Here is a 27466-nt window from a genome sequence, read left to right on the forward strand (position 1 = left end):
CGGGGAACAGCACACATATTGCTTAAAGGGGTAGAATGCAGGAATGCCTCACAGTGTTGCAACTCTCCCCAAGGGCGGGGGGGATTGAATGCTCATTTGCTTGGGGCTTGTTTCAGGCCTCTCCTAACGCCAAATAGGAAAATTAAAAAAACGCATGTGGAGGGATGGGGAGGGAGGAAGCGGTTTCCGCAGCCACCTGAGAGAGGAGGATGCAGCGCTACCATCTCTGAAAACTTCCTTGTGTGCCAGCTAAGATGAGTTTTTTAGATTAAGAATTTAGGAATGATAAGGAATATTAGTGCAGTAATGTTTCAACATTACTACCCTATTTGTTTAATTTTTTAAAAAAGCAGAAAAGGAATTTGGAGAACTGAAGAGGGAGAAAGCGGTTTCCACAGCTATTTGAGAGAGGATGCAGCACTACAATGCTTCTCTGTAAACTTCCCTGTGTGCTCAAGATTTAGATGTTTTAGATTTAGAATTTACAAATTTGAAGGAATATAAGTGCAGTAACGTTCCAGCGTTACTACCTCATTTGTTTAATTTTTAAAATGGTGGAAAAGGAGAATGAAGAGCAGAGGAAGGTGGGAGTGGTTACCGGCGGGTGGCCAACCAGTCATCTCCTGGGGAAAGGAAAGGGGGGAAGAAAGGAGAAACTGAAAGGGAGTAAGAGTTCTGCACATACATATGACGCACCAGGAGCAACTCAGAAGTGCTGTTAAAAAAAAAAGGCATGGTATGTCCTCAGGGGGAATACTCGGGGGAAAGACGGACAAGATTCGATTCTGCATACTATGACTCCCTTGCACGTGTGGAACTCTGGAGATCATGGGAAGCAGAATGGAATCTGAACCACTGAAAAATGACCATGTGGAAAGGGGCATAAACTGTCTTTAGGAAGGCTTCACCCTTTGCTGATTAGAATGGTAAATTACAGGACAGTATTGTTTGTTGGATAATTAGCTTAATAAGTAAAGGAAATGTAAAGTTATTAAAGGAAAGGAAAAGTAGTGGACACAATGGTTCATGGCTTTTGACTCACTGGTACTTGTTCTTTCTCTCACACACAAACAAATATGTAATAGAATCACAGGTTAGAAGAGACGCCACAAAGCTATTACACAACACATTGAACTTTGCAGTAATTCTTTATTAGTACATCATTGTCAAGAGGATCACAGATCAGTTATCAGTTACTTACCAAAGATCTACCACATTCCCATGATATCCCAAACTAAGTGTCACTTTATGCTTCCTGGCTTCTCTGTGTAAAATTAAGAATAAACTGAATTTTAAAAAACTATCTCAATAGTCTTAGCAGATAAGGTAATTTTTGTTCAGGATAAACATTTTTAATAAACCATTTCAGCAACTGATAATTTCTATAAATGGCATCACTATAAACACCAGCATACTCACAGCCCACAGGCTATAAGCATTGAACCTTTCCTGACACTTTCTAAACCTCTCCTTATTCCTTTCCTCTCTAGTCTTGCAAGTTCCTCCTCAATCTCTGACTTTGTCTTCAATGCCTCTCTTCAGGTCATTGGCTGATCCTTTTTTGATGTTATAATTTAGCATCCAGGCATAGATGTTACAGCATCTCTAATGTAGTTGTCATTGACTTAGCAGGCATCAGTGTAGCTAAGGATGCTTTGGTGATTCAAATTCCAAAAATTCAGCAGCAACTTTGTTAATAACTTAAGCCTCACAATACCTAATAAGATGTCATGGGCTTTTGTATAAAAACACATAGGCAGACAATTCTTGCCATTTATGCTGTGTGGTTTTTTTTAAAAAGGTAGCGAGTAAATGTTTAGGCTGATCTGTGTCCCAATCTGAGGCCAAAGAATTCATTCACATATTACTTCTGTGTAGGCAATTTCTTTACACCAAGTAAAAAGTAGCTGATGATATGAGTCTTTGTTGGGTAGGTCCAAATACTTCTCATATTCTACTGGAAGACTATAATAAAAGAATCATATTGATTTGTTTCCTCCTTGCAAACTGGATTAAGCCATGGTACAGATTCCTGGTTTGTGGGGAGGATGCAAACTGTAATTTTTCCAAACGCCTACATTTGATTACAATTCTCCACATGCACAAAAGACTCCGAAAGCAATTTAGTGGGATTTGGAACTAATTAGTGAAAAACGAAGGAATGAGTTTCTTGAACAGTACCTGAGCCGAACAATGCAGTGATCCAGACTGTTGGTGATTTCCATCAACCACCCCTGCCTGTGACGCTTTAAGAGTGCAGCTTCATCAACCTGAAAGATTGCACAAAAAATGCAGTGACTGCTGAACCTTAGAATATTTTGCACTTGTTATAAACAGCTTGTTTAGCGATGAGTCTGACCAATACTGTGTAGATTTGAGATCTGGCTTGGAACAGGCTGTTCATAGCCACGGATTTTGACTCTGTGACATTCCTAGCAGAGACAATTTGAAAGCAAGATTTCCATCATCAGTGACAAAATTACTTGTGTCACTGAAGTCCTTTTTTTTTTTTGCCCTTTTTAATGACCCAGCTATAAACCTGGTATTACCCTGTTACACTTGAAAACATTTCAACTCCTCAGAGAAAATTTTATTAAGCTAGCAAGAGATGGTTTGTCTTTCGACCACCATGCAACTTGAATTATAATCTCCCCAATGGAATGTACATTTTTCAAAATGTCGTTTTAACTGCACATTTCTCTCATTCTCTTGGAATTTTTTTTAAAAGACCAGTTTGTTACTTTAAATAGAAGAAGCATTTTCTCACCAAATAAGGAATTTAAAGAACCATGTAAGGGATTCATAACATAGTTTGCAGCCAGTTTAAAGCTACAATCTTATCCCAAACAGAGAAATATGTTTAAGCTCATGAACTGAAGCTTTGAGGCCCCGTTCAGATGTCATGACAAGCCTGTTTGTGACTACAGGTGCAAACATGGCCTCTTCTCCATTCTTGCATGCTCTCTCCTTCCTACCCATCTTCCTCTCATACACAGAAAGCAACTAAGGGCTAAACTAGATGTGACATTTGTCACATGTTCTCCAAAGGAACTAGCAGCCATATGCCAGCTGTTTGTCCCAATGAGAACTGCTTCTAAAAGTGCCATAGGACCCCAATTCCAGTTGAGACCATGGTGCAGGGGGTGGAGGTACTCTTATCCCCACACCATGTCCTCAACATTAAATGGCACCAGGGGGCATTATGTGCCCCATCAGGCAGCTGCATGTGTATTGCCACTTGCTTGTGCAGCCATCCAATGGGTCAAATAATGCCCTCTTTCTGTGTTTTAGGTTGGGGAAACAGTGCAGGGAGGGTAGGAGCCTCTCCTCTCCCCTGCAGCATGGTTTCAACCAGTACCGGGTCCCTGCAGCACTTTTGGAGGCAGTTCTTCATGGGGATCAGCAGTTGGTGTATGGCTACCTGTCCCCATGGAGAAGATGTGACAAATGTCACATCTAGTTTGGCCCTCAGAGCTTCCAAGTTCTGGAAGTTTTCAATCAGTGTAGTCATCTGGAGAAATTGCTGTCAATTTCTTCCTCACAAACCATGGTTTAATCGCAGTTTAAAATAAGATTTGTAAGGAAGAAACACATTCTCGTGTGCCCAGATGCCTGCATTCAGACATCATGGCAAATTGGAGCTTGATTGATATCTAACCCAGAAGCTTTTAGTTGTGCTCCATATGCAAGAGGAGGAGGGGGAGAGATGAAAAGGGAGGAAGTGTATAGGCATAACAAAGAAGCCACATTCATGATTGTCACAAGCAAAAAGAGGTTTGTCATGATGTCTGAATTCAGCCTTACTGACTTCCATTTTATATTATAAATGTTGTATGTCTGTTCCTGAAAGGAAGCAGAAAGAGTTGGTATCCAACAAAAGGAGGATACTGGGGAAGGGTTTCCTACCACTTTCATGGATACTTATTATGAACATTAAATTCCCAGACAATATTCTTAAATAAGCTGCCTGAACAGTAATATGATGTTGGCATAGAAAAACAAATGTGCTCAGTTTTGAATGCATTAGTGGTATGTAATCCAATCTCAGGTACAAGAATGGCTGATACTAGAACAACTTCATTTAGAACTGATCTCATCCTAGGCAGGAGCGGTTATATGAAGGAGTATATCAAAGGATAAAATTAAAATGGCTGCTTCTCACAAAGCAGGAGTGAAAATACACTGGATAAAACATCCAAAAACTAGTTTTCCCTAAATGTAGATTTATGAGACATTCTGGTGCTCTTGGTTTGAACTCTTACTATAAAACTATACAACTGCAGAAAGTGGTTCTGAGGGTGTGGGAATATGTACCATGTTGCAAGGGGTTTTGATATTCCAAGAAGAGCTATTGTTAGAATTAAGTTCAGCAAAGAAGAACCAAGGGGAAAAGGGTTCTCCTAATCAGAGTTATACAACATAAGCAGTTTTACCTCAGCAATAATTCCCACACAGCCAGCAATGACTGCAGCCTTTGCTTGAGCTCCACTCATTCCTCCAAGACCTGACGTGACAAATACTTTCCCAGCCAAGTTCTCAGCTCCTAAGTAGCGACGACCTGCATTGAGCACGGTTAGCTAAAGCACATGGCAGAAGAAGCCAGTTACCAATCCCTTTGCCAAGCTCTTCCAATGACAATACTTTTGTAACATCCATTTGAAATGATAACAATGCAAAAGCATCATATAAAGCTTATAGTGAAGGAGGCTTCGAAGACTATTTATCTTCTGGATTTGTAACAACTTAGATTGCTTTTTAAATCAGAGAGCCTCTACAGCAGGGGTCCCAACCTTTTGGAACCTGAGCGATTCTTAGAATTCTGACAGGGGGTGGTGGGTGTAATCACAAAATGGCTGCCACAGGAAGTGCAGCCAACAACCAAATGTCAGGGAGTGATGCTATGCATAATGCTAATAATAGTAACCAAGATTTCAGGCAGAAGCTCTGCTTAACAGAACATATTTTTAAAAAACATTTTGTTTCATACACAGTTTTTACCCTCAATCACACAGTGACAATCCTGTGCTGCAAGTCTCATTCATTTCAGGGGCCCCTTATGGGATCTGGGGGAAACCAACAGGAGAGATGTTTGGCTTGGGGGCCATCAACCAGCTTCACCCTGGGTTGAAGAGAGCAGCCAGGGTCACGCCCTGTTGGTGTGCTACATCTCCTGCCATCCCACAGATGGTGCCCAGCAAGCAGTCTGGGGGGTAGTCACCACTGATTGGCAGTCGAGTTGCTCAGTGGTGAGAATCTGTGCCCTAGGCAGTGTCAATGCTCCAATGGCTGTTATCAGTAAAGTTGTGGCCATCTTCACCCCCATACTCATGTGTAGCATCTTCCATTCATTGCCTGTGCCTCATACTTGGCTCATATGGCCACAATGGTATCTGGCCTTAACCTAGGCAACCCATCCCCATATTTTGTTGTCAGAATAAAGCAGAGGAGGGGAGAACGATGTAAACTGCTTTGGGACCCCATTAGGGAGAATGGCTGGGTATAATGGCTTTGGGACCCCATTAGGGAGAATGGCTGGGTATAAAAGAAGTAAATAAATAAAGAGAAAGTTACCCATGTGTGGGCAGCATCATCATATTTAAATTTAATTGGTGGCTTCTATGTGCGCAAGGCCAGCATATCAAGGATCCATGCTCGTGGCACACAGTGAGGTTAATGCTGCACTTAGATGTTAATAACAAAACTTACAGATGTCACTGGTCATTTGGGAATGCACCCACTCCAATCACACATGATACAGAAACACAGCAGAATTGCCTGCCCCAGAGAGGCTGCCTGAGAGGAGAAAGGAATCCAATGGATCATTCAGAGACAGAGATCAGCCCACTATGTGACTGAGGGATCTGGGCTCACAGAAGCCTTTAATTGTTTAATGAACCTCCATATACAGGCAGTTCTCTTGCCTCACATAGACAGGGAATTGCTGGTTTAGGTATAAAAGTTATAATTTTATAGCCAGTGGGGTCACATCTGCAACTTGAAAACCATAGCTAAAAGGTATATTTTTAGTGAGAGGTGATGCTGCCTTTTTACAGACAATATGTGCTGCTCAATGGTGCCATGCTCACCACAGTTCCATGGACTATCCCCTGTGGTCCAATGTAGCAGTAGCTTCCTGCTGTCATCTGTCCATACCTGTCAATAACAGTGCACACAACATATTTTTCTCACTCAACTCTGTACAACCCTATATGAAAACCAAAATAGTTTCACTACATTAGCTTAGCAACTCAAAGTTACCCATTGAATTGTATGCTTTGGCACACAAAGCTCTTTCTCATCACAGAGCCTCATTCCTTCTCAGAGCCTGCCTCTCTAACATAACCTTTCCCCAAATTCCAGAGTTCTGAAGACAAATCAATCCTTGCAAATTAATTAGGAAAAGTAACTTAACTTTGACAGTAAGTTCTTCCTGTTACAGCCCTGAGCTGGACAGACCAGGAAAGCCTGATCTTGTCAGATCTCAGAAAATAAGAAGGGTCATCCTTGGTTAGTAATTGGATGGGAGATCTCCAAGAAGACCAGGGTTGCTATGCAGAGGCAGGCAATGGCAAACCACCTCTGTTAGTCTCTTGACTTGAAAACCCTGGCACGGTTTGCCACGTCAGCTATGATTTGACAGCACTCTCCACCAGCACTTCCTGTTATACAAGTTGAGATGAAATCCAGGTCCCGTGCTAATAGCAGAAAGCAGACCTTGGAAGCTTACTGAACAATTATTAAAGACAACTTACATTGTAACCCCCATTGCAAACAGTTTCTCATATTCATCTCTGGAGGAATAGTTAGGAATGACCTACACAAAGAAAAAGGAAAATAAAAGCAGTGAGAACAGGTAAGGTTGCCAATTCTAGCCTGGGAAATTCCTAGAGATTTGGGGGTGGAGCATTGGGAAGGCGGGGTTTGGGAAGAGGAGGGCAGCAACAATGTGATGACATAATGTCTACCCTCCAAAACAGCCATATTCTCCAGGGAACTGATCTTAGTAGTCTTCTTGAGATCGTGACTCGTATGTTACTCCAGGAGAACTCCAGTCTACCTGAAGGATTAGCAACGATAAGAAAGGCTGTGGGATAAGAAAGGTGAAAAGAGAGAAGAAAATCTCTGTTTTGGAATAGATTCCCCCTCTATTTACACACTATCTAGCTAAATCCACTCAACCTTGTTCTTATTTCCATTTTGAGAGCAAGTGAGATTCAACACTATATATTTTGAATTACAGGAAATATAGTGTAGCCCTTGTCATATTCATGAAATTCCAAGAATGCTAGAGACTAGTAGTCAGATAATTATGATATTATGTCCCTCCTCTTTCTTCTCAAGCAATAAGCAGATTATGACAAAGAGAAGAAAAGCGTGCCTTTGGCCCAAGAACAAGAAGAAACATGGGTGCAATTATCATGTAGTATTGTCACCCTCCAGCTGGGGCCTAGAGATCTCCCAGAGTTATAACTATTTCCCAGAAACAAATGGCTGCTCTGGAGGAAGAGTCTATGGCATTATACCCCACTGAGGTCCTTCCCTTCCACAAACCCTGCCATCTTCAGGATCTGCCCCCAAATCTCCTGGAATTTTCTGACCTGGAGTTGGAAACCTAATGACCAGTATTTGGGGTCTTTACTCTTGAGTCAAAAGCCAGTGCATGTTAGTTCAATGTATGTGGTCATAATGCAGTCAACTGCATCTGTCCACTACAATGAGAATTCTGTAGCCAAATTAAGAGCATAGGACATGCACAGGGCTTACTACTGCACCAGTATAAGAAACAACATGAAGACATTCAAGTCAAGGGCAGGACTGGGTGAGGGTGGGGGGAGATGAGGAGGTTAAAATAGCTGTGGAGGAAGACAAGCCAAGTGGCCTGCCTGGCCTTCTTCTACAATGGCGGAATGTCTCCCATTGGCAATCCTCTTCTCCTGACATCGCTAAATCACTTCAGATCTCTGGAAGTAATGTAGGTTAGCTCTAGGAATCACTAGAAAGGGACAGACTACCCTATGTAGAACTACCCTATGTCACTTCTGGGTTTTCCTCAGAAGTGTCATAGTGACCCCAGCAACACTGGATGCCCCCCATGTCCCCATCCCCAACCTCCTGCCAATGTGATGCTGGCAGCATCACAGAGCCTACTCAGCTAATCGGGCAAGCCTAAACCTGTTGTCATTGTCCTTATAGCTCAGGGCTAAGTCAAGCAGCCCATTTCATACAGGAGAAAGGGAAGCTGGCGCAGAAAACCCCATATCCCATTATAACTTCTTGAGGAGTATGAGTTTGAAGGGGTTACTCTTTCCAGTATATTTAGTGGCAAAGCACCATAAGAAAGGCTGGAAAACTATTACCAAGCCAAATAAACTCTAAGTGCTACATATGCCAGAAAGTAGTATGGAAATGACAACTGATAATAGACAAAGATGAACAGAGGATAAAATGATCATGATGTTTACCATGCCATTGGTGATGACTAATCGTGGAGCATTGCGATGGCTAGGGAAGAGTCCTAAAGGATGCCCACTGTACATGACTAATGTCTGTTCTTCTGTCATCTCAGACAAATAGTGCATCACCAGCCAGAACTGAAGGAGAAAGAAGAGGGGGGGAAATAGCACATCATATTTCTTTCTTATATTGGCCAACGTTATTAGGGGCTTTTAAAGGGCAAAGTAGATATGAAGGCATCAGGCCTGTCTAATAGAAATGGGTTGCAACTAGGGTTGCCAGTCTCCAGGTGGAAGCTGGAGATCTCCTGGAGTTACAACTGATCTCCAGACCATTAGTTTGAAGTGGCTCAGCTAATTTTGAGACTTCCTTTCTGCCCTCCAAATCCTAATGCTAAAGGATAGTAATAAAAGATTTACCTCTATATAATCAGAGGCAGGAAGGTTACTTGAGAGTAGTGTTGGGTTGAATCCCGATGAGGCTTTACTTTTTGCTACACTTGTGAACTCTGACTCATGAAAGCTTATGCTGGAATAAGTTTTGTGAGCCTTTAAGGTGTGCCTGGATTCCTCTTTAGTTTTGCTGCAATAGTCTAACTTGGGTACCCCTCAAGTAACCTGTTTTAGTGGAAGTTACTGGAGTCTGCATGGCCCTTCAATTCTGTGAAATAATCTGCCTTCAGAACCCATTCATGCAGCCAGCAAGTGAGGTGAATTAGCCTCTTGAGCGCATCCACAAAGTCTGATCATTTTTACATATCTTCTCTTACCATTTAAATTGTGGTACAGAAACGCATGAATACTGATATCTTAGGGCCAAGCTACACATGACGAATGACACTTGAACAGCAAGTGGATTGAGTGGAGGGCAAGTGAACAGGGAGAAATACACTTGCCGTTCAAGTGTCATTCGTCATGTGTAGCTTGGCCCATTGTGTTCCTTGATGTTGATTTAGGCACAAGAGAACCCTGTCTCACCTCCCTTTATTCTGAAATCAATGGAATCCCCGGACAACATGTGTGTACCTGTACTGTGTTTGTGCTCCTTATGTATATTGCAATAATGCGTGTTTGAGAAATGTCTGGTTTCAGTTTGTGAAGCAGATAGCCCCAAAGTATGGAATTTAATTAATCATGCCTAAATGTAGCCATAATATTCCAACCAAAACATTAATGCATGTAAGCTTTGGCACTGCATGTATAACATATAGCCTGCGTCACATAGTGGCAAACACCCTATCGATTTTTAGAGCAAACATGTTGTACAATTAACAGAAAAGAATAAAATAATCTATGTTTACTTCATATAATACAAACTTTGGCACTTTTATTGAGAAATAATGATGAACAAATGTAAAGCACCATAGTTTCATTGATTCAAAGATGCTCCCAGCCTTTTATAAAACTGGAAGGGAAATCTGTGCGTCAGGACAAACGCAAACTGATGTCCTTCAGTAAACCTCTTGGAAGAAAGGAAGGGGCAATGTAGATAAGACACACCAGAAATGACATTTGGAGTCAGAACTTTGATACAACAAAAAAGTTTTTAATACAGTCTCTTTTTTCATGACACATAATGCCAGGAACAAACTGTCCTTGTCACAACCAAATAAAATCATTCATCAAATTGCTATTCTTAAGTAACCAGTGACAAAGAAGTATTGTTTGTTCTGCTGTGAAACTCCTGGTAGATATCTGAGTCATATCTAAATTGGACAAGACTACTGGAGCAAAGGAACAGATAGCATGTTTCCAAATGTTGTGTTGTGTATTGCGGTGCAATACATGCCCTGAAGAAAGCTAGGCGCTAGGCACAAAAGCTCGTTCTTAACGTGTCTTTAGGAAGCACAATGGCTAATTCAAAAAAGAAAGATGAGAGGACTCCATTCTGCCTTGAAACGTGGGACCCCTGCTTGTAAACTCAGATTAGGAGAGGGGCAACTGTGTTTTTTCAAAATGGTGAGCAAAGTGCACCTGCTCAGAGAGACACCTTTATTCATTAAGATCACCATTCTACCTGTTCTAAAGCTAACTCTATCATTCCATAGTGGACATTTAGGTCTCTTTCCTATGGGCTCTTTAAACCCAATTTACCTTCTGAAGACAATTTAGACAAATAGATTTTAAGGCTTCACACACCTTAAGGATAAAACACAACAACAACAAAGAGACATCAGAGCAAAACAGGTTTTGGAAAACCCAGATTAAAGCGTTAGTAACCATTTTATTCTTAATGTATGTGAAATCTTTTTTTTAAATGCCTTCAAAAGCCAGAGTTAAAGAGCCCATATGAAAAGGACATTACTTGGGTTTGTTTATTCACTTAGTTATCTGGATAGTGTTGCTAGAATCCTGTTGTGTTCCTGTGCTGTTTCTCTACTTGTTTTTATGGCAGTTTTTAAAATTTAAAATGCAGTGGCAGCAACACAACATGGGGACAGTCACAGCACTAAGGAGTTTCTCAGGATGACCGGCAGCCCTTTAAACTGTTCTCCCCCTCCTCCCCCTTCCAGCATAATTACTTCCCATTTCTCTCACTGGTTCTCTCTCTGCATGAATGATTTAATTGTAAATTTAAACTCTTTTTTTAGGAGATGGGGAGATTTTTTCCCCACTTTATAGACAATCAAAGCTACAAATCATTTTAACACAATTTAATTATCGCTATTTGTCATGACATTATTACTAACATAAACAATAACATTTTTAAAAAGTACTTAGCTAGCTGCAAAGTGAAAAAGGTGTTCTTAAGACCCTCCCCTTTTCCCAACAGAAACATGAACTGATAATTTAATAACTGATTCATAAATTCATAAAGGAAGTACTTTAGACTGAAAACAAAAGACAAGGAAATTTTCATGGAGAAGTAGAAACTGTGCTGAACATAACACTTTTGAGAAGTAAGAGCTTTCCTTAGAAGGCAGATTTTTATGGTTAACATAGTTAACATATTAAGTGCTCTGTGGAACTTCCAAGTTAATTCCATTTGCAGCTGAGTGCAGAAAAGCAACCCTTCAGTAGTATAAACAAGATGATACTGTGGAATTTGTAGCACCATACCTGTGCCCAGTTGCTGAAGACTTGTCCGTTTCCTCCATAAGTTACAAGTTCTTGTGGAAACTGCAGAAAATACATTTGTCATTATAACAGTACCTGCCATTTCAAAACAGCTCCTTTGCAGTAATCTCATATTTTTTATTGAATTCTCTTCAAAATCCGCATTAAGAAATTAAGAAAATTTAATCTTAAATATATAGACAGTGCAATCCTAGACAGTGTTATACCTTTCTAAGGATGGGCTTGAAAGGGGTAGCTCTGTTTTGGATTGTGCTGCTTACTTATCACATTGCTATGAAATAGCTGATACAGCCATCAAAATAAGGAACTTTCTTTTTGGGAATGATGAAAATTGCCTTTTTACTAATATCAGACATAATCAATTTTCCCCATTTAAACTGGAAGAACTTAAAACTGATTACTATTAACAGTAAGCGTTATATGCCCTTTTTTCATAAGCACTCACACCTCTTCATGTCCATTATCTTGAACTCCTTTCAGTAATCAAGAAAGGTAGACTAGATTTATCCTTATAGTACAGGTGAGAGACTAAAGCCACACACCTAAATCAAGGCTCAGCTTGCTGAGAAAATAAATTGGCTCTTTATAAGAAGGAGAGCTTGGCCATTTTCACACATCCTAAATTTTCTGCTAATTTTGTGCTATGAGTCTGTTAGTTGTGGTCCTGCTATCATGACGCACCATTCACGTTGCCTTGTGCTGCTTCATTGCTCTTCCAGAAGTTCACATTCCGCACAAAAAGCACAATTGTGAGCAGTGGATAAGCTCACGTCACAGCTGACAAAAGCACCTTCCAGCCCACTTTGGCTTTTTAAAATTTTGTTTTACCTCACAGAACCAGTTCTGGAGACTCCTAACCAATAGAGTTAGGCAAGGGTCAGGCTGTTACGGTTTACTCTAAATAACCCAGTTTAGTCCAAACACTGCCTCCATCATAGTCAGCATGAGTGAAGATATGGAACAGCGGTCTCTAAAAAGGCAACACTCCTTTCCCTTCCCCTTGCAATGCCCAGAACTAGTGCAAGATGTTTCAACGCTACCAAAACGTGGTTTTAGCACTCAAATACCACTGGACATTGGAGTGGATTCAGAGATGCCCTTCTGCAAGCAGAAGAAAATTCCACTCACACAGTGGGGAATTCCATGATTTTCACAAATTTCCTATTCAAGATGCATCCCCATGCACTGCATTCCATGCTGTTCTCAAGGGTCCATTAACCATCAGAAGTGGTTATTTGGTGATAGAGGGGGCTATAACGACAGGGAGAAGTGCAAGATAGAGAAGTTCTGGAGTAAGTATTGACAGACCCTTGACCTCTCTATGTTGCTGATTCTCTCATAGTCCCCTCTGAAACCTGAGACTAGGATACAGCATAAAGTCCTCCACTTACATCAGTAAATAATCTTTCTATGAGCTCATGAATCTTAAAATCCAACCTAGTGTATCAATAGGAGTATCATGTCGGGTGGTAATTTCATCTGTAAAACTGTGTCAAGGTGCTAGTATGAACACAACTGGTACACATACTTAAAATTTACAATAGGCATCCCTAAAGATGGACATTTAAGTGACTGACTCAGGTAAAGGATGGCTAGAAGTCACAGACTCCTCCTGATACCCTATTATTCTCATCACTGTGGGCTCAGCAGTCTATTGGCTTAGGTACATATTTCAAAGTGACCAATATTATGCTGACCCTTCGTAATTCAAATTAGTGTTAAAAATGAGACATTCTCTCCATTTCAGAATAATTAAAAAGGGACTGATATATGCTGTGATGGACATGACCCCTCCGCCTGTCCTGGGGAATAGCCAGTGAGAGCTGGCAGAATGCTGGGGCTTGAGTCAATTGGAAGCTATTAAGGCAGTTAGTGAGGAAGAAGGATTGGAAGCTGCTGAGGAGAGGAAGCAGAGATTGTAACAATCCACTGATTTTGAGAGAGTGGGGTTATAAATTCATATTTAAAGAACATTGAAAATGCTTGTTTGAATCTCTCCACTCATTTTGTAAATAATGTTTTTCGTTCAGTTAAGGCCCAGCTAACTGGAAGTTGTTGTTTGAGGGGAAATAACATACATATGAACATCAAGCAGTCAGGTCAAGACCAATGGGCCTGATTTATTAAATAGTGACAGCATACAGAAGAAGTAAACACTGAGCCTTCTTTCCTTAATAGTTCTGGATAGCAGCTGGGTGAAGGGTAGTGAATACAGGGAGCTGGCTGCCTGTCTGGTGGTGGAGCCTCTGGGAAGAGGAGCGAAAGGACCCAGTGTGGATTTGGGACAGAGCTCTCTGCCTGATAAATAGAGGTTAGACGGATAGTGTATTGTTGTGACTGCCTTTAACTGCCTATAAAGCTCCAACCTGTGAAGGGAAGTTTATAGTGGGAGGCAGTGTGTAAGGGGATCACGTATGCTAACTCACAAGGATCAGTCTACTAACATCACTATCAGATTTCTTTCCAGGACTAAGCAACTGAAGTTTCATTACCTGGGCTACTGCAGGATCAAGATTATTCATGATCATGTGCATTACTGCAGCAGCCTGTATGGTTTGGCAAGGATATTCCTGGATGGGGTAAGCTCTGAAATATAAAAAAAGGCCTTTTAAAGTTACATCAGAATAATAAGAACAAACATTGATTTTTCACATAGTTTTTTAATTACTTGCTTTACACTGTCCAGGAATTGACACTTTTTTATGAATATACACAAAATGCTTTGGAAGCACTCCCATCAGAATTCAGAAGTCTGGATACCATGATCCACTACTAGCAGAGCTTCCATCGGCAGAACAGAGCTCCCCTCTTCCCATTATAGCCCCGCACAATTGCCCAAAACACTGCTCCTAGGTTTTAGGGTTCTCCAAGAAAAGTGCTGGATCTGCAGTAGGAAGGAGAATCAGGGGAAATCAAACATACCCGCTGGCAGAAGTGTGTTTGTGCCAGCCAAAATATACTTTTGTTCCATTCCCATTGCATAAAACAATCAAGTGCAAAATAGCATTCCTATGTTCCAGGAATCACATCACTAGAAGATGTGTAGCAACAGTAGTATTTATCAGTTTCAATCTACCTCATTTCTGGGAGGGAAATCACACTTTATTTGCATATGGATTATGAATGGCCATATGGAAACTCACTTCTCTGAAAAATTAGGGCAGCCAGCTACAATAATCAGATAATCCCTTGACCAACTTCAGATCTTGCATTTGAACTATGTAACTGAATGGTTTTAGCAGCTGGTCCCATGGATGTATATCCTTAACTACTCTCATCAGAATGAAAGAAAATGTGTGGTCTTTGCCAGGCTAGGAAGCCATTTTAATTTTTTTAACATAACAATGCACAATTTTATTCCAGTTTATGGAGTCAGCCAAACATAAACATTAATTGCACGAAAGAGGCAGCAACACAATTCTGAAATGCTTTAAAAACTACTTGATTATTTTGAGCAGATTTTAAGCAGCCAACATATGCTTTTTAAAAAAAATTATTCCTAATACTTTTTCTTTCAAGAGTACTTCATGGATAGATTTGTCCAATAGGAATAGCATTGTTCATTGAAGTTCTTACTGGAAGTCTGTAGCTTTAACAATCTCAGCAAGGGCGAATTGGACATTAAGGCACTGGGGAAAGTTCTGGTGGGCTGATAGCTTGGGGACTGTTACCTCACTGTGCCTACTTTGCTTTATTTCCACGTTCCTGCCTGCCTGTCTGATGAAAAGCGGGGTCTTCCCTGCCTAGTTTGGCCAATGGCTGTACCCCCAGTCTTTGCTGACAGTTTGTTACACATCTTTATCAAAGGGCCGTGCATTTCATTGTTCCCAGGTATATGTCAAGATCCTTACCGCATCTCAATCTGGGGACAGAACCTGTACATGTAAATGTGTCCATAGTGCCTCAGCTCCTCCGCAAATTCTGGTGCCAGTACTTGATGCAAGTTGGGTGGGAAATAACGCAGGGAGTTCTTCAAGGCCAGCTGCCAAGTTTGAGGGAGAAAAAAGGAGCAAGAGTAAACATAAAGGTGACTAAGTGGGTGGCTATCACAGACACTGAATTTTATCAAATTCAATGGGAAATGTGCCCAGATCCTAAAAGTATATTCAAGGACATTAACCGTAATAACTATGAAGTTCCAGCAAACAAGGCAGGGCAACATTTTGGATGATATCGTTTCACACATAATATTTATATAAACAAGATAATATCCTGGCAAGGACTGTGCTGCACCCACCCTTTTGAAGAGACAAAAACAGCAAGCAGAACTAGCAGTAGTTCACAGGACTGTGGGCATATTCAGCCCTTAATTCCATCATACCAAGCTCAAAATGTTGTGGGGTGCTCCTATGCCTGGCCGACAGCAGAAATTTGCCAAACCAAGTTTATACCAATGATGCAACCTCAAAACACTCCGTTCCTGCTCAGTAACCTATCGGGCTCATCTTATCAAATATTGTGCAAAAGAAAACATCGATTTCTATGCGCAGCTATTTCAAATGTACTAGAATGTTTCCAACAACCAGAATTTTGCGGACCTGTACAACGCTTTTGTCTCTTGGATGGTTGCCAGAAGAGACTACAGTGCCCTCCCCCCAAAAAAACAAAGGAGACATTTTTGCATAGGATATGCAGTCAGAAATTTACTGAACCACACACCATACATACCTATTGGAAACCAGAATTATTTCTGACATTTAGGAGCAGATGGAAGTCTACCAAACTGCAGTTATTCTGGCTGTTCATTGTCTGGAGGCAGGAGGGATGGGGGAAGGGAGTATCAGGAGACGCGCGCGCGCGCGCGCGCGTGCGTGCGTGTGTGTGTGTGTTTTTCAATTCCTCCTTATTAGGGATTTTTAAAGAAAATGTTAAGCCTGTGTTTCTTCATACTTTGTGTACAAAGATTTTAGAATGTATATCCAGTATTTTGCTTTTATAAATTGTGTTTGTATTTTATATTTAACAACAACTTTTGTAATGCATTAGTCTAAATATATGGTTCCCTATATCATGCTCATGATATTATTTAGAAGGATTTTAATGATGGTATGGAACTTGATTTAAAATATTTTTATATTTTTTGAAATGTGTATGTTTTATTAATTTTAATTCTACTCTATTAGATCACCTGACAAAGCCGTTTGAAACATATGTTAGGAATTGGGATCAAAAAGGATCAATAAACATCTCCTCTTTCACCTTGCTCTTTTCTCTTACTGTTTCTCCTTTCTGCCAATCATTGGGGATACTAGCTTGGAGAAGGCTTTTGAATTCTATATAACCACGGGTGCTGGTTGCCCACATGCCCTACACTAGGAAGACAGGGGAGTGATTCTGCACACGTTGGATAATGCACTTTCAATGCACTTTATCAATCGTTTGAGGTGGATTTTTTGTTCCGCACATGAAAAAATCCATTCCAAATGATCAATAAAGAGGATTGGAAGTGCATTATCCAACATGTGCAGAATCACAGGGAGAGCACATGTATAGAACCCACATGCACAGACTCTGCCCACGTTATGATAAGAGAGGAAGAACAGTGTCTTGGCCCTTAGGTTGCTAACCTTTTGGTGGGGGCTGGAGATCAGCTGTAATTACAACTGATCTACAGGTTTTGAATGTATTATAATTTTGTATTCTCTTCTTTTTTGGCAGTTGCAGACAGCTATACCTGGCTTTTAATTTTAATATATGTATTATTGTTATTATTAACTCTTGGATGTGTGGGGCTGTATATATTATAATACTGACCACTGAGGAAGGCCTGTAGGGGCTGAAATGCATATGGTTTGTTTAGTTGTATATAGTCCACCGAGTGTGTTCTATTTAGTCCTACAAAGTCCATCTATTGTATATGTTTTACTATTTATTTGGATGTTTTTATTATTGATTATTGGGTCATCCATTTTTATGTATGTAATATTTTAATCTCATGTGTTTTATATGGTTACCTTTCAAAGTTTTTAAAAAAAATTAATATTTTTAATTGAGTTTGTATATACACTACTTAATAAAGTTATGTAATTTTGGTGTGTTTTTAATGTCAGTTTGACCCTTCTGTCTCACATATTACAACTGATCTCCAGAAAATAGAGATCAGTTCCATTGAGAAAGAGGTGGCTTAGAAGAGTGGACTCTATGGCATTATATCTTGCTGCAGTCCGTCTTCTCCCCAAACCCTCCCGTCCCCAGGCTTCACCCCCAAATCTCCAGAAATTTCCCAGCAGAGTTGGCAACACTACCAGGGCCTGATCCGATGTTCTGGTTCTGATTGCAAGAACTCGAAGCATACTATGGATTCCTCAGGAGAAAGGTGAGCACTGTAGCTAGAGGCCAGGTCCAGTCTCTTGAAGAGTACTGAATTCAGGATTAAAGTCTAGATAGTCGGATCAAGGTTTACTGGTAGCAGAGAAGATGGAGCCATGCAGACTGGTTGAACTCTCTGCTTAGCTCAGAGCTTAAACAACTTGAAGAAGCCCCATCTGCTCTTGGGCTCCCTCCAGTCAAGGTTTGATTGATGTCCAATTGTGCAAAGTACTATATTTTGTTTGTTTGTTTGTTTGTTTGTTTTAGATTTTTAGTCCTTTCTCCCTGCTGAGCGGGCTCAGGCAGTGATTGGAGCCAGTAGCAGAAGCCTGGGCTGTCAGCCTGGTGTTTTATCATCAAACTGCCTCCTTGCAGGCCTGTTGTCTCTGCTATTCCTATCAGGTACAGGGAGATCCTGAGTTGCTGGAGTTCTGGGATCTGGCTGTATAAGGCAAGGGACTGGCTGCCCTGGGGTTTGGCATCTTGGCAGCATCAACTGCAACTAGGGTTGCCAGGCCACAGCATGCAATCTGTTCCTGCATCTGAGTCAGGTCCAGGAGGGATCAGGAGGACATCCTACTTCCTTTTCTTCACATGTTTGCTCTGCACCAGTGTAGCATGTACAGTCTTCAAACAATGTATATCATGTGTGATTCAACCTGTTGTCTCCACCTGAGAGCCCGTGTGGTATACTGGTTGGAGTGTCAGAATAGAATCTGGGAGAGCCAGATTTGAATTCCTACTCAACCACGGAAGTTTGCTGGGGGACCATGGGCCAGTCACACACTATCAGCCTGCCTCAAAAGGTTCTTGTGATAATAAAATTAAGGAGGTGGAAAACAACGTATGCCACTTTGGGTCTCCAAAAGGGAGAAAGGTGGAATATAAATGTGTGTTATGTGCCGTCAAGTCACCTCTAACCTATGGAGACCCTATGACCTCCAAAATGTCTTATCATTAACAGACTTGTTTAGATCCTGCAAACTAGAGGGTGTGGCTTCTTTTATTGAGTCAAGCCATCTCGTTTTAGGTCTTCCTCTTTTCTTACTGCCTTCCACTTTTCCTAGCATTATTGACTTTTTCCAGAGAATCTTGTCTTCTCATGATGTGACCAAACTATGATAGCCTCAGTTTTGTCAATTTAGCTTCTAGGGAGAATTCAAGCTTGACTTGGTTGGTTAGTACCCGCTTATTTGTCTTTTTGGCCATCCATGGTATCTGCAAAACTCCTCCAGCACCACATTTCAAACGAATCCATTTTCTTCATGAAGTAAATAAATAAATTGTCTGCTTCACCTTCTTGAGATAGCTGCTTTAGAAGTAGATTATTTCTTGATTTCTGGCTGTGGCAAAGTTGTAAGTAACCTCCAGATTCTTTTAAGTTCTTCTGTAATGGTCTGATGTTTAGATGTTCTTATTTGCTGCCAGGAGACTTATAAGCATATGCAACAGCCTGCCAGTCTTTGCTAGTGAAAATTTCTTGCAGGATAGTTGGACTCATAGCATTCTCATGGGGGGACTAGTCACCACTGCTGGAAAAAAGATCTGCACAAGCCCTCACTTCTCCCCTTTCAACGAATGGTGTGGCTTTCAGATTTTCTTTTAACCCTCTAAGTTAGCAAAAATCAGAATATCTTTTAAAAGAAATGGAATAACTACAGCAGGAAAATGACCTTCATCTGAAACTCAAGGCCAGGGACCAGGTTTTTATCACCCTCCCACAGTATTCTGCACATATTGAAAAACTGGAATGTTTTAAATAACTAAGCCCAAAATATCAGGAACCTTAACAGTACTCTGAGGGATGGTAATTTTTTTTTATATTTATATTTCTTCAGTAGGCAGATCAGACTTTTCCCCCATCCTCCTCAGTTGGCTCGTGTAATTGCTATCAATTCTAAAAAAAGATATGGGATATGAAGCAAGGCAAGAGTAACCTTATATACTGCTGAGTCGTTCACTTCTCATGTTTGTCCCTTACTCCTCAAGCAATGCATGCTATGAGATGTGTGGGAACAACCCACATGGGTGGAGTATAAATAGAAACACACAGCAGATCCTTCTGTACCCGCACGTTGCTTCTTGGCATTCTTGGGACCTGCCCCTAAAAATGTTATGACTGTGGTTCTACAGCCTACATGTTCACTGGCCTCTTTACAAAAGGTAAAATAAACATGTCCCTACCAAAACATGAGTTGCAAATAACAAATCACTTATCTATACTGGTAGTTAGCATACTTTTTTGTGTTGCTCAATAGTTCCTTGTCCACATTAACTCAGTGGTGGACTGGATTTAAAAATATTGGTTGCCAGGAGACAAAGGGGGCCAACCCACAACTATTTAATTGGTATAAGAAATAAATAAAATTTTCAAAAAATACATAAATAGAAAAAAGGTACAATTAAAATTTTTGTGAAATAAATGTATATTTGTTAGTAATTACAGTGTACATGTATTGTACATATTACTGGAAGTATACAGTAGATACTAAATGTAAATACAGATTGTTATAATTGAATTTTTTAATTTTTAAAAATTTTTAAATAAATGGTGGATATTTTTAAATAGTTTGCTTGTACTGAACATTTTACACATTAACAGGTAGTTCAAAAGCATATTTCACGCAGTCCGCTATATTAAGAGCAATCATTTGAATTCACTAAATGATTGTGCGAATCTGTCAATCATTGCTTCTGCATCCAATTCATCTAACAATTCCTTTTCAATGGATAGCAACGTGTATGATTCCAAGTTCTCCTCAGACAGTGAATTTCTTAGCCTTGTCTTTATCATCTTTAGCTTTGAAAATGTCCTGTCACATTGGACTTGAGGAACTGATAGTGTGCAAAAGACTTTATAAAATTCATAAATGTTATCATATGCCTTGTCATGAAGTCTGTTGGATGCCAAAATTTTTAGTACACTCAATGGGCAAGTACTACAAATTTTACACTTGTTGCAACTGGAATCCATATTCTCATCATCATTAAGCAATAGCTTTAATAGATCAAAGTTCAAAGTAAAAGAAAACAATTCCAATATTACTTGATCTTTGCTGATTTGTTCAGTCAGCTTAATAATACCTTCCAATGCTTAATCTTCAAGGCCCTTCTCTGCAATAGCTTTAAACTTTGCTGGGTCCAAGCAGGACAAATCTTTATACAACTTTTTGTGTTGTACAAAGTGTGAATCTAGTGACTGGACAATGTGGTCCATTCAGGGCCGGCACTACCATTGAGGCGGTGAGGCAGGGTCCATGGGGCCAGAGGGGGCACCAGAGGGGGTGCCGGGGGCAGAGGTGCATGCCGTGCCGCCACCGGCCAGCTCCGTACTGCCACCGGCCAGCCCCATGCCGCCGCCACCACACGGCCCCAGGCAGGTGCAGCAGCCATGGGCCAGGGACTGCAGGCGGCCGGGGCAGCGTGCGGAGCACAGGCAGCTTCCTCGCGCTGCCCGAGCCACCCGCCGGCCAATGGCCCCAGCGTCACTGCATGATGATGTCATCACATGATGACATCATGCAGTCTGGGGGGTTATACGCATGCTGTGTGCACGCATGAGGATGGCCTCAGGCACCAGTAACCCTGGCGCCGGGGCTGGGTCCATTATTAGGTTAAACACATTTACTCGAAAATCAGCTAGAGAATCTGAGGAATTTCCTTCATCATCTATAAGCTCATCTGCCATTCTTTTCTTCTTCCTCTGCCTCTTACCTGGCAATGCTATTTCCAAAGAGTCAATTTCCAATGTTTGATTTTCATCCATATTCAACTGTGAAATCTTGTCATTACATTTATTTACAAATGCTAATGCCTTGCTGTGAACATTGTCAAATGTTCTTGTCTGTTCCTTCAACTTTGTTGTAGCTGAATCTACTAAACTCCATGCAGTAAACATATCTGTACATTGATGTGGATGGTGATTGTGGTATTATAAAATCTGTAATAGACTTGCATCGCTCGGCTGATTCCTGCCATTCTGCTTCTTGTTGCTCTTTGCATTTCAGTGATCCAGATTTATGCTTTTTCTTTTCCATGCTGGTAGTGGATTCTTTTGCAAGGGGGAAGTAGAAGAAGAAAGGCAGAAAAGGTTGCAGATATGGGGGAGGAGGGAGACTGCTTTGGGGGGATGGGGGGATGGGTTGCCAGATCCAGGCTGGGAAACTCCTGGAGATTTAGGGATGGAGCCTAGGGAGGACAGAGAACTCAGTGGGGTGCAATGCCACAGAGTCCATGCACAGACACACACGCACACGCACAAACATTCTTTTGCTTGCTTACTCCACTTGCCTGCCAGCTCTGCAGTCCAACCCCACCCCATGCTTCTCTTTCTCTTTCTCCTTCATGCACGCGCGTGCGCGCGGGCGCACACACACTTTTGCTTACTTACTCCACTCGCCTGTTGGGCCTCACAGCTTCCCCCGCCCACCCCCCCGGCACACACCCACACAGGACAGCGCTGGCTGCCCAGAGGGAGAAAGTGGAGAGGGTGACTCACCTGTTCTCCTGTGGTGGGGCAGAGCACCAGGAGGACAGCCAGACAGTAGATAGCCACAGCTCCTGGGAGGCAAACCTCTTGCTTGGTGGGGGTGAGGACTGCCTACTCCAGCACCCCCTGTACAGGGCCCACAACCCCGGGCTGAAGGGGGGTGAAGCCAACCCACGAGGATCTCTGCACTGAGCTAATGAGCTCTGAACTGGGGGAGGGGGGAAACAGAAGGCAGCCACCAGCCCTCCAGCAGCCAGGGCGCTCTAGCCTTCCACTCTATGTTACCATAGAGATTAGGAGGAATGAAATTCTAGAGCATCCCCTGGTAACCACCATTTTTCTCCCGCTGTGGGATTCTTCTAAATCGGGGGATTTTTAACATATTTTAAGGGGGCCCACTTGTCATCAGGCAAGCTGACACCCTAGCCAGTCTGCCACTGCATTAACTGCAAGGGGAATTGAAATGGGGGTTCCACACTTCACTTAGAAAAGTGTTAAATTACCTCCCCCTTCACCCAAATCCATCTCGACAGGAAAGATCCTACTACATGTCTTTCAGAGACAGTCCTGCTTCCTACTACAGTTCCCCTTTTGTTCCTTTATTTTCAGGCTAATGAATTACTTTCTGTTTTGTTCCCAGCTCTGATGAATAAACTCAGCTGGGGGGGTGGGTGACTTAGCTGCTGTGTTTTTACTTTATATCAAGCCAAAGTCAGTGATAATTTTTAACATTATTTTTATTAAGTATATCAGCCATAAAAATGGGGAGGAAAGTTTGCTGCAAACTAAAAAAAACCCTCTTAAACCCTTCCATCCGGTGTCAACAAAATTGATTGCACTAGACATTAGCAAGTGTACTTAATTGAGAACTGGGTCATTAATATCCCAAAGACATGAGACCCTAAAACTGCTGACATAATGAAGAGTTTCTTGATTACCATGTTGGGTGGGGAGGCATTCTTTTCTCATGCTGCACTCACTGCTTTCACATTTAGATAGCACCTGTTTTGCAATAGCCCATTACACTCTAACAAGAATCCCAAGTCAAATGAATTAAATGTGTACCATTGTGTTAAAGCTCATGGAGTAATGGTACATAAGCCACAAATATGTTCATTCATCCCTCTTATTTATGTACTACACTTCCTCCAAGGAGTGCAGGTAGCATAATCACATTTTTTCCACATACCAACCCCTTATGGTAGGATAGGCTGAATGAGAGCTACAGTCACCCAGTAAACTTCATGGCACAAGTGGAGATTCATACCCAGGTATCCTGCCCTACTCTAGAACTAGTGAATGCACCATACTATTTTTATATCTAGAGATAAAACATTTTTCAAAGGCTTTCCAAAAGATTTAGTAGCAAGGCTTTTCTTAGCAATATACCGGCACTAGCCTCAATCCCAAAGGACTATATCTCCTCATCTCCACATATAGCAAGCAATGACAAAATGTCCACAAGAATACAATAATAACAATAAAGATTTTACAAAAAAACCCAAAATGTCCACAAAATGGCAGGAGTTTCCTCTCAGGGGACTGCCGCATCAAGCAATAAGTAGCTCACAATCAAAAACAACAGAAGTGTTTCTGGAAAAGGCAGGTACTTCTCCTGCTTCCCCAGAAAACTCTCATGAAGACTTTGAAGCCTTCCTTCCATGTACAGGGTCTGGGGGATCCAAGTGGGCTGAAAAGAGACAATCCTAGCCAGTTAGGTTAGAACGTTGCATGTGAGTACTTAGTAGATACACACAACACATAATCTTTATGCAATGCTTCTGTGAATATTTGTCCAATAAAATTGTCTTATCTGGCCTCCTGGTACCGAATGGAAGATTGAGTTGCCCTACAATATATATGTTTGTGTTAAGGACTGCCTGCCTAATAGTTGAGAACATTGTCAGAGGATCTACTCTCTGTAGCCCCTGACATACTGAAGCACCTGCTATTTCAGAAAGGAGAAATAGCCTCTTCTTGTGTTTACCCATTCATAAAGGACTGTACTGTATTCAAACAGTTGAAACCATGAAGATGCTGTATATTTGTGTTCTGCTATATCAGAGTGGAGGCAAACTTCATTCCTAGCTTCTTTATGTTATATTGAACTTAGGGTTGCCATCCCCCCGCTTGGGGCGGGGGATCCCCCAATCCTACCTCCCCCCCCACACCCACTTACCTGGCCAGCAGAGGGGCATGCTCCCATGCCACAAGAGCAGCAGGGGCAGCAGAGAGAGAGCAGACGGTGGTGGCAAGAGCAGGCCGCTCTCACTGCCACTGCTGGGGCCACCGCAGCCCGATCTCTCACCACAGCCACTGCTGCCCCTGTGCAGCCGGTGCCAGCAGGGACAAGGGGCGCAGCAGTGGCGAGAGAGTGAGCTGCGGTTGCCAAGGCCTGCTCTCTCACTGTGGCTGCCACTGCCCCTGTACAACCATGCTGGCAGGGACAAGGGACACAGCAGCGGTGAGAGAGAGAGAGAGAGAGAGCTGCCCACTTTCTCTGCCCCTCCCCAGCATGCATGACATCATCACGCGGGGTGCTCTTGGACCCTGCGTGATGACATCACTCCCAGAAGTGATGTCATCACACACGCTGGGTGCGTGCGCATGGTTATGACAGCAGGAGCGGTGACAGGGCAGGAGCCAGCGTCCCAATCTCCCACTGGGAGACTTGAGAGACCTGGCAACTAATTGAACTCTTTATGTCAGTGAACTCACATGGAAATGGATCTGGTATCAGGTGGCATTCAAAATAGCAGAGCAACAATCTGAGGAACTGGTAAGGTGGCCAGCTTTTAGAAACATCAGTTTTTGAGAATAATCCTGCCCAAACGACCAACTTAGTTTTATGAATTCAAAGAGGTTGATTTGTTTCAACTCAAATTTTACATGTGCAGAAGCTTCAAAGTATGATAAGGTATATTTAGTATAAATGAGAGGCTCAATGTACATAAAGTTGTACAGACATTTCCTTGGCAGGAGAAGGCAAAAACAGAACAAAGAAACCTGTGGCTCCTTAAAGACTAACAAATTAAATTTATCATATTGTTAAATTATTGTGGGCTTTCTGCAACTGATTAACCCTGCTACCCTTTTATAATATGCCAGATGGGGGGAAATGTCTTCCTTGGAGTAGATAGTAGAGGAGCTCAAAAGATCACCCTTGGAGGAGGATGTTACTGTTTCTTGCCCCAAGCAACCAAACAGGCTTGGATGCAAAAGTCAGGAAATATATAAGAAAAAAGCCTTACAGATACGATTTTTATCCAAGGAGATTAAGCAGGGAATGGAAAAAAATAATTGCATAGCTCTTTAGAAGACCCCAGAGAACATGGATAAGTCTCTCATAAAAGTTTTGCATTATTGCCAGAAAACATGAAAAGAAACTATAGGAATAGTTTAGGTTTATTGCATATATAAATTGAGAATGAACAGCTGCAAATATCAGTTTATGTAAACTGGTATTGTTCTCCTAGCAAAAGCAAGCTTGGTAACATGGTACTATTAAGATAATAATGATAATGACTATAATAACCAGGGCTTTTTTTCAGCTAGAACGCAGTGGAACGGAGTTCCGGAACTTCTTGAAAATGGTCACATGGCTGGTGGCCCTGCCCCCCTGATCTCCAGACAGAGGGGAGTTTAGTTGAGCTGCCAACTAGGGATGTGCATTTTAAAAAGTGTTTTTCAGATCCAGGTATCAGGAAAGCCATTGGTATTCCTCATATTCAGGTCTTTAGATATCAATTTTGTATTTGGATCTGGTTGTTTTTCAGGATTCTGAAATTAACTGGGTCCATTATTCCCTACGGGGGGATCTTTCCACGGGGATGTAGGAGCTACTTTTGAAGCATATGAAACCAAAATTGCAATGGAATAAGTGCTGCCTGTCCACCAAAGACCTCCCCCACAAGTTTCAAGAAGATTGGGTCAAGGGGCCAATTCTACAGGCCCCTGAACAAGGTGCTCCCACTACTCTCCACTGTTTCCTATGGGGGAGAATCCAATGCTTTTTTTAGGTCAAAGAAACCTTGGCCAAACAAACAACAGCAACCATCGACCAAAGAAAATCAATGAAGCCCGACAGAATCAGTGCCAAACCAGAGAATCTCAACAGAACCAACCTGGCAGCAGAAAGCATGCACTCCCCAAACCTCTTGCCCTAAAGCTGCAGCTGGTTGCAGCAGCTTGTTTTCCCCACTTTCCAGCTATCATGAAGATTCTCAATTGTACAGGCAGTTAAGTGATGCCATTTGCCTGAGAGAATCACCTCCTTCCTCCCTCCCTTTATTTTAGCTGGGAAACACAAGTCGCTGTGACCTTTGGAATGGCGCCTCTGAACATTTTCAGGATTAATCGGTACCACCAATACTGATATATCCATGAATCTCACATATACTGAGTCACACACCCCCATTTTCAGACTGGATATTTCAAATTGCACACCCCTATTGAGAAAAAAAGGTCCTGTTCCTTTAATCAAGGCTTAATGGAATGTTATTTCATCTGTGCCCAAAAGCTTCAGCAGCCGATTTCCACACATTACTCCTCTGTTAAAAGTTCAAGACACTTTCTCCAAGCTTGTTGGCAACCCTACTAACTTTGTTTGAAATCATGATGTCTTATATGTGAACGTTGAATGCCCCAGACAAAAAAATGCTAAAATTGCTTGCAAAAATTAGGAAGTTCTTCTTAAAATGTGCTTTTGAAGATGAAACCAATTACTCTTCAAATGGAATAACCATAAAAAATGCTGCACCTGTGAATAACGATTTATGTTGGCGCATATGGACTCTATAGATTTCAATAACTATTGACCAGTCTGAAGTGTTCCATTCTTGAGCAAAGTGATCGAATGGGGTTATAGCTGGCCAGCTTCAAGCATCCCTGGATGAAGCAGATTGTTTGGATCCTTTTCAATCCTTTTTTAGTCCTGGTTATGGGATTGAACCAGCCATGGTTGCCCTAGTAGAGGACCTATTCTAGAAGATGGACAGAGGGAGTGCAATTCCAATGATTCTTCTTGACTTCTCAGTGGCTTTCAATACCATCAATCAGGATATCCTTCCAGACCACCTTTTCAGATGGAGACTGGGCCAACATTTTGCAATGACTCTGGTCCTACCTGGAGGGTAGG

At 41.7% G+C, this 27466-nt stretch overlaps 1 protein-coding gene across 1 annotated transcript in view; it reads right to left on the reverse strand.

Annotated features, from left to right (window-relative positions):
• UROC1 (urocanate hydratase 1) overlaps positions 1 to 27466 on the reverse strand; it is a 63983-nt gene that overhangs the window by 30560 nt on the left and 5957 nt on the right. The window contains exons 2-10 of the mRNA XM_054975836.1: positions 15383 to 15513; positions 14024 to 14117; positions 11514 to 11573; positions 8463 to 8591; positions 6753 to 6814; positions 6087 to 6153; positions 4434 to 4577; positions 2182 to 2270; positions 1202 to 1264 (exon numbers count right to left, since the gene is read on the reverse strand). Coding sequence (XP_054831811.1) covers positions 1202 to 1264; positions 2182 to 2270; positions 4434 to 4577; positions 6087 to 6153; positions 6753 to 6814; positions 8463 to 8591; positions 11514 to 11573; positions 14024 to 14117; positions 15383 to 15513 — 839 coding nt within the window. The remainder of the gene's footprint in view (positions 1 to 1201; positions 1265 to 2181; positions 2271 to 4433; positions 4578 to 6086; positions 6154 to 6752; positions 6815 to 8462; positions 8592 to 11513; positions 11574 to 14023; positions 14118 to 15382; positions 15514 to 27466) is intronic.

Source organism: Eublepharis macularius, chromosome 4 (genome assembly GCF_028583425.1).
Source record: "Eublepharis macularius isolate TG4126 chromosome 4, MPM_Emac_v1.0, whole genome shotgun sequence".
Taxonomy (NCBI): domain Eukaryota; kingdom Metazoa; phylum Chordata; class Lepidosauria; order Squamata; family Eublepharidae; genus Eublepharis; species Eublepharis macularius.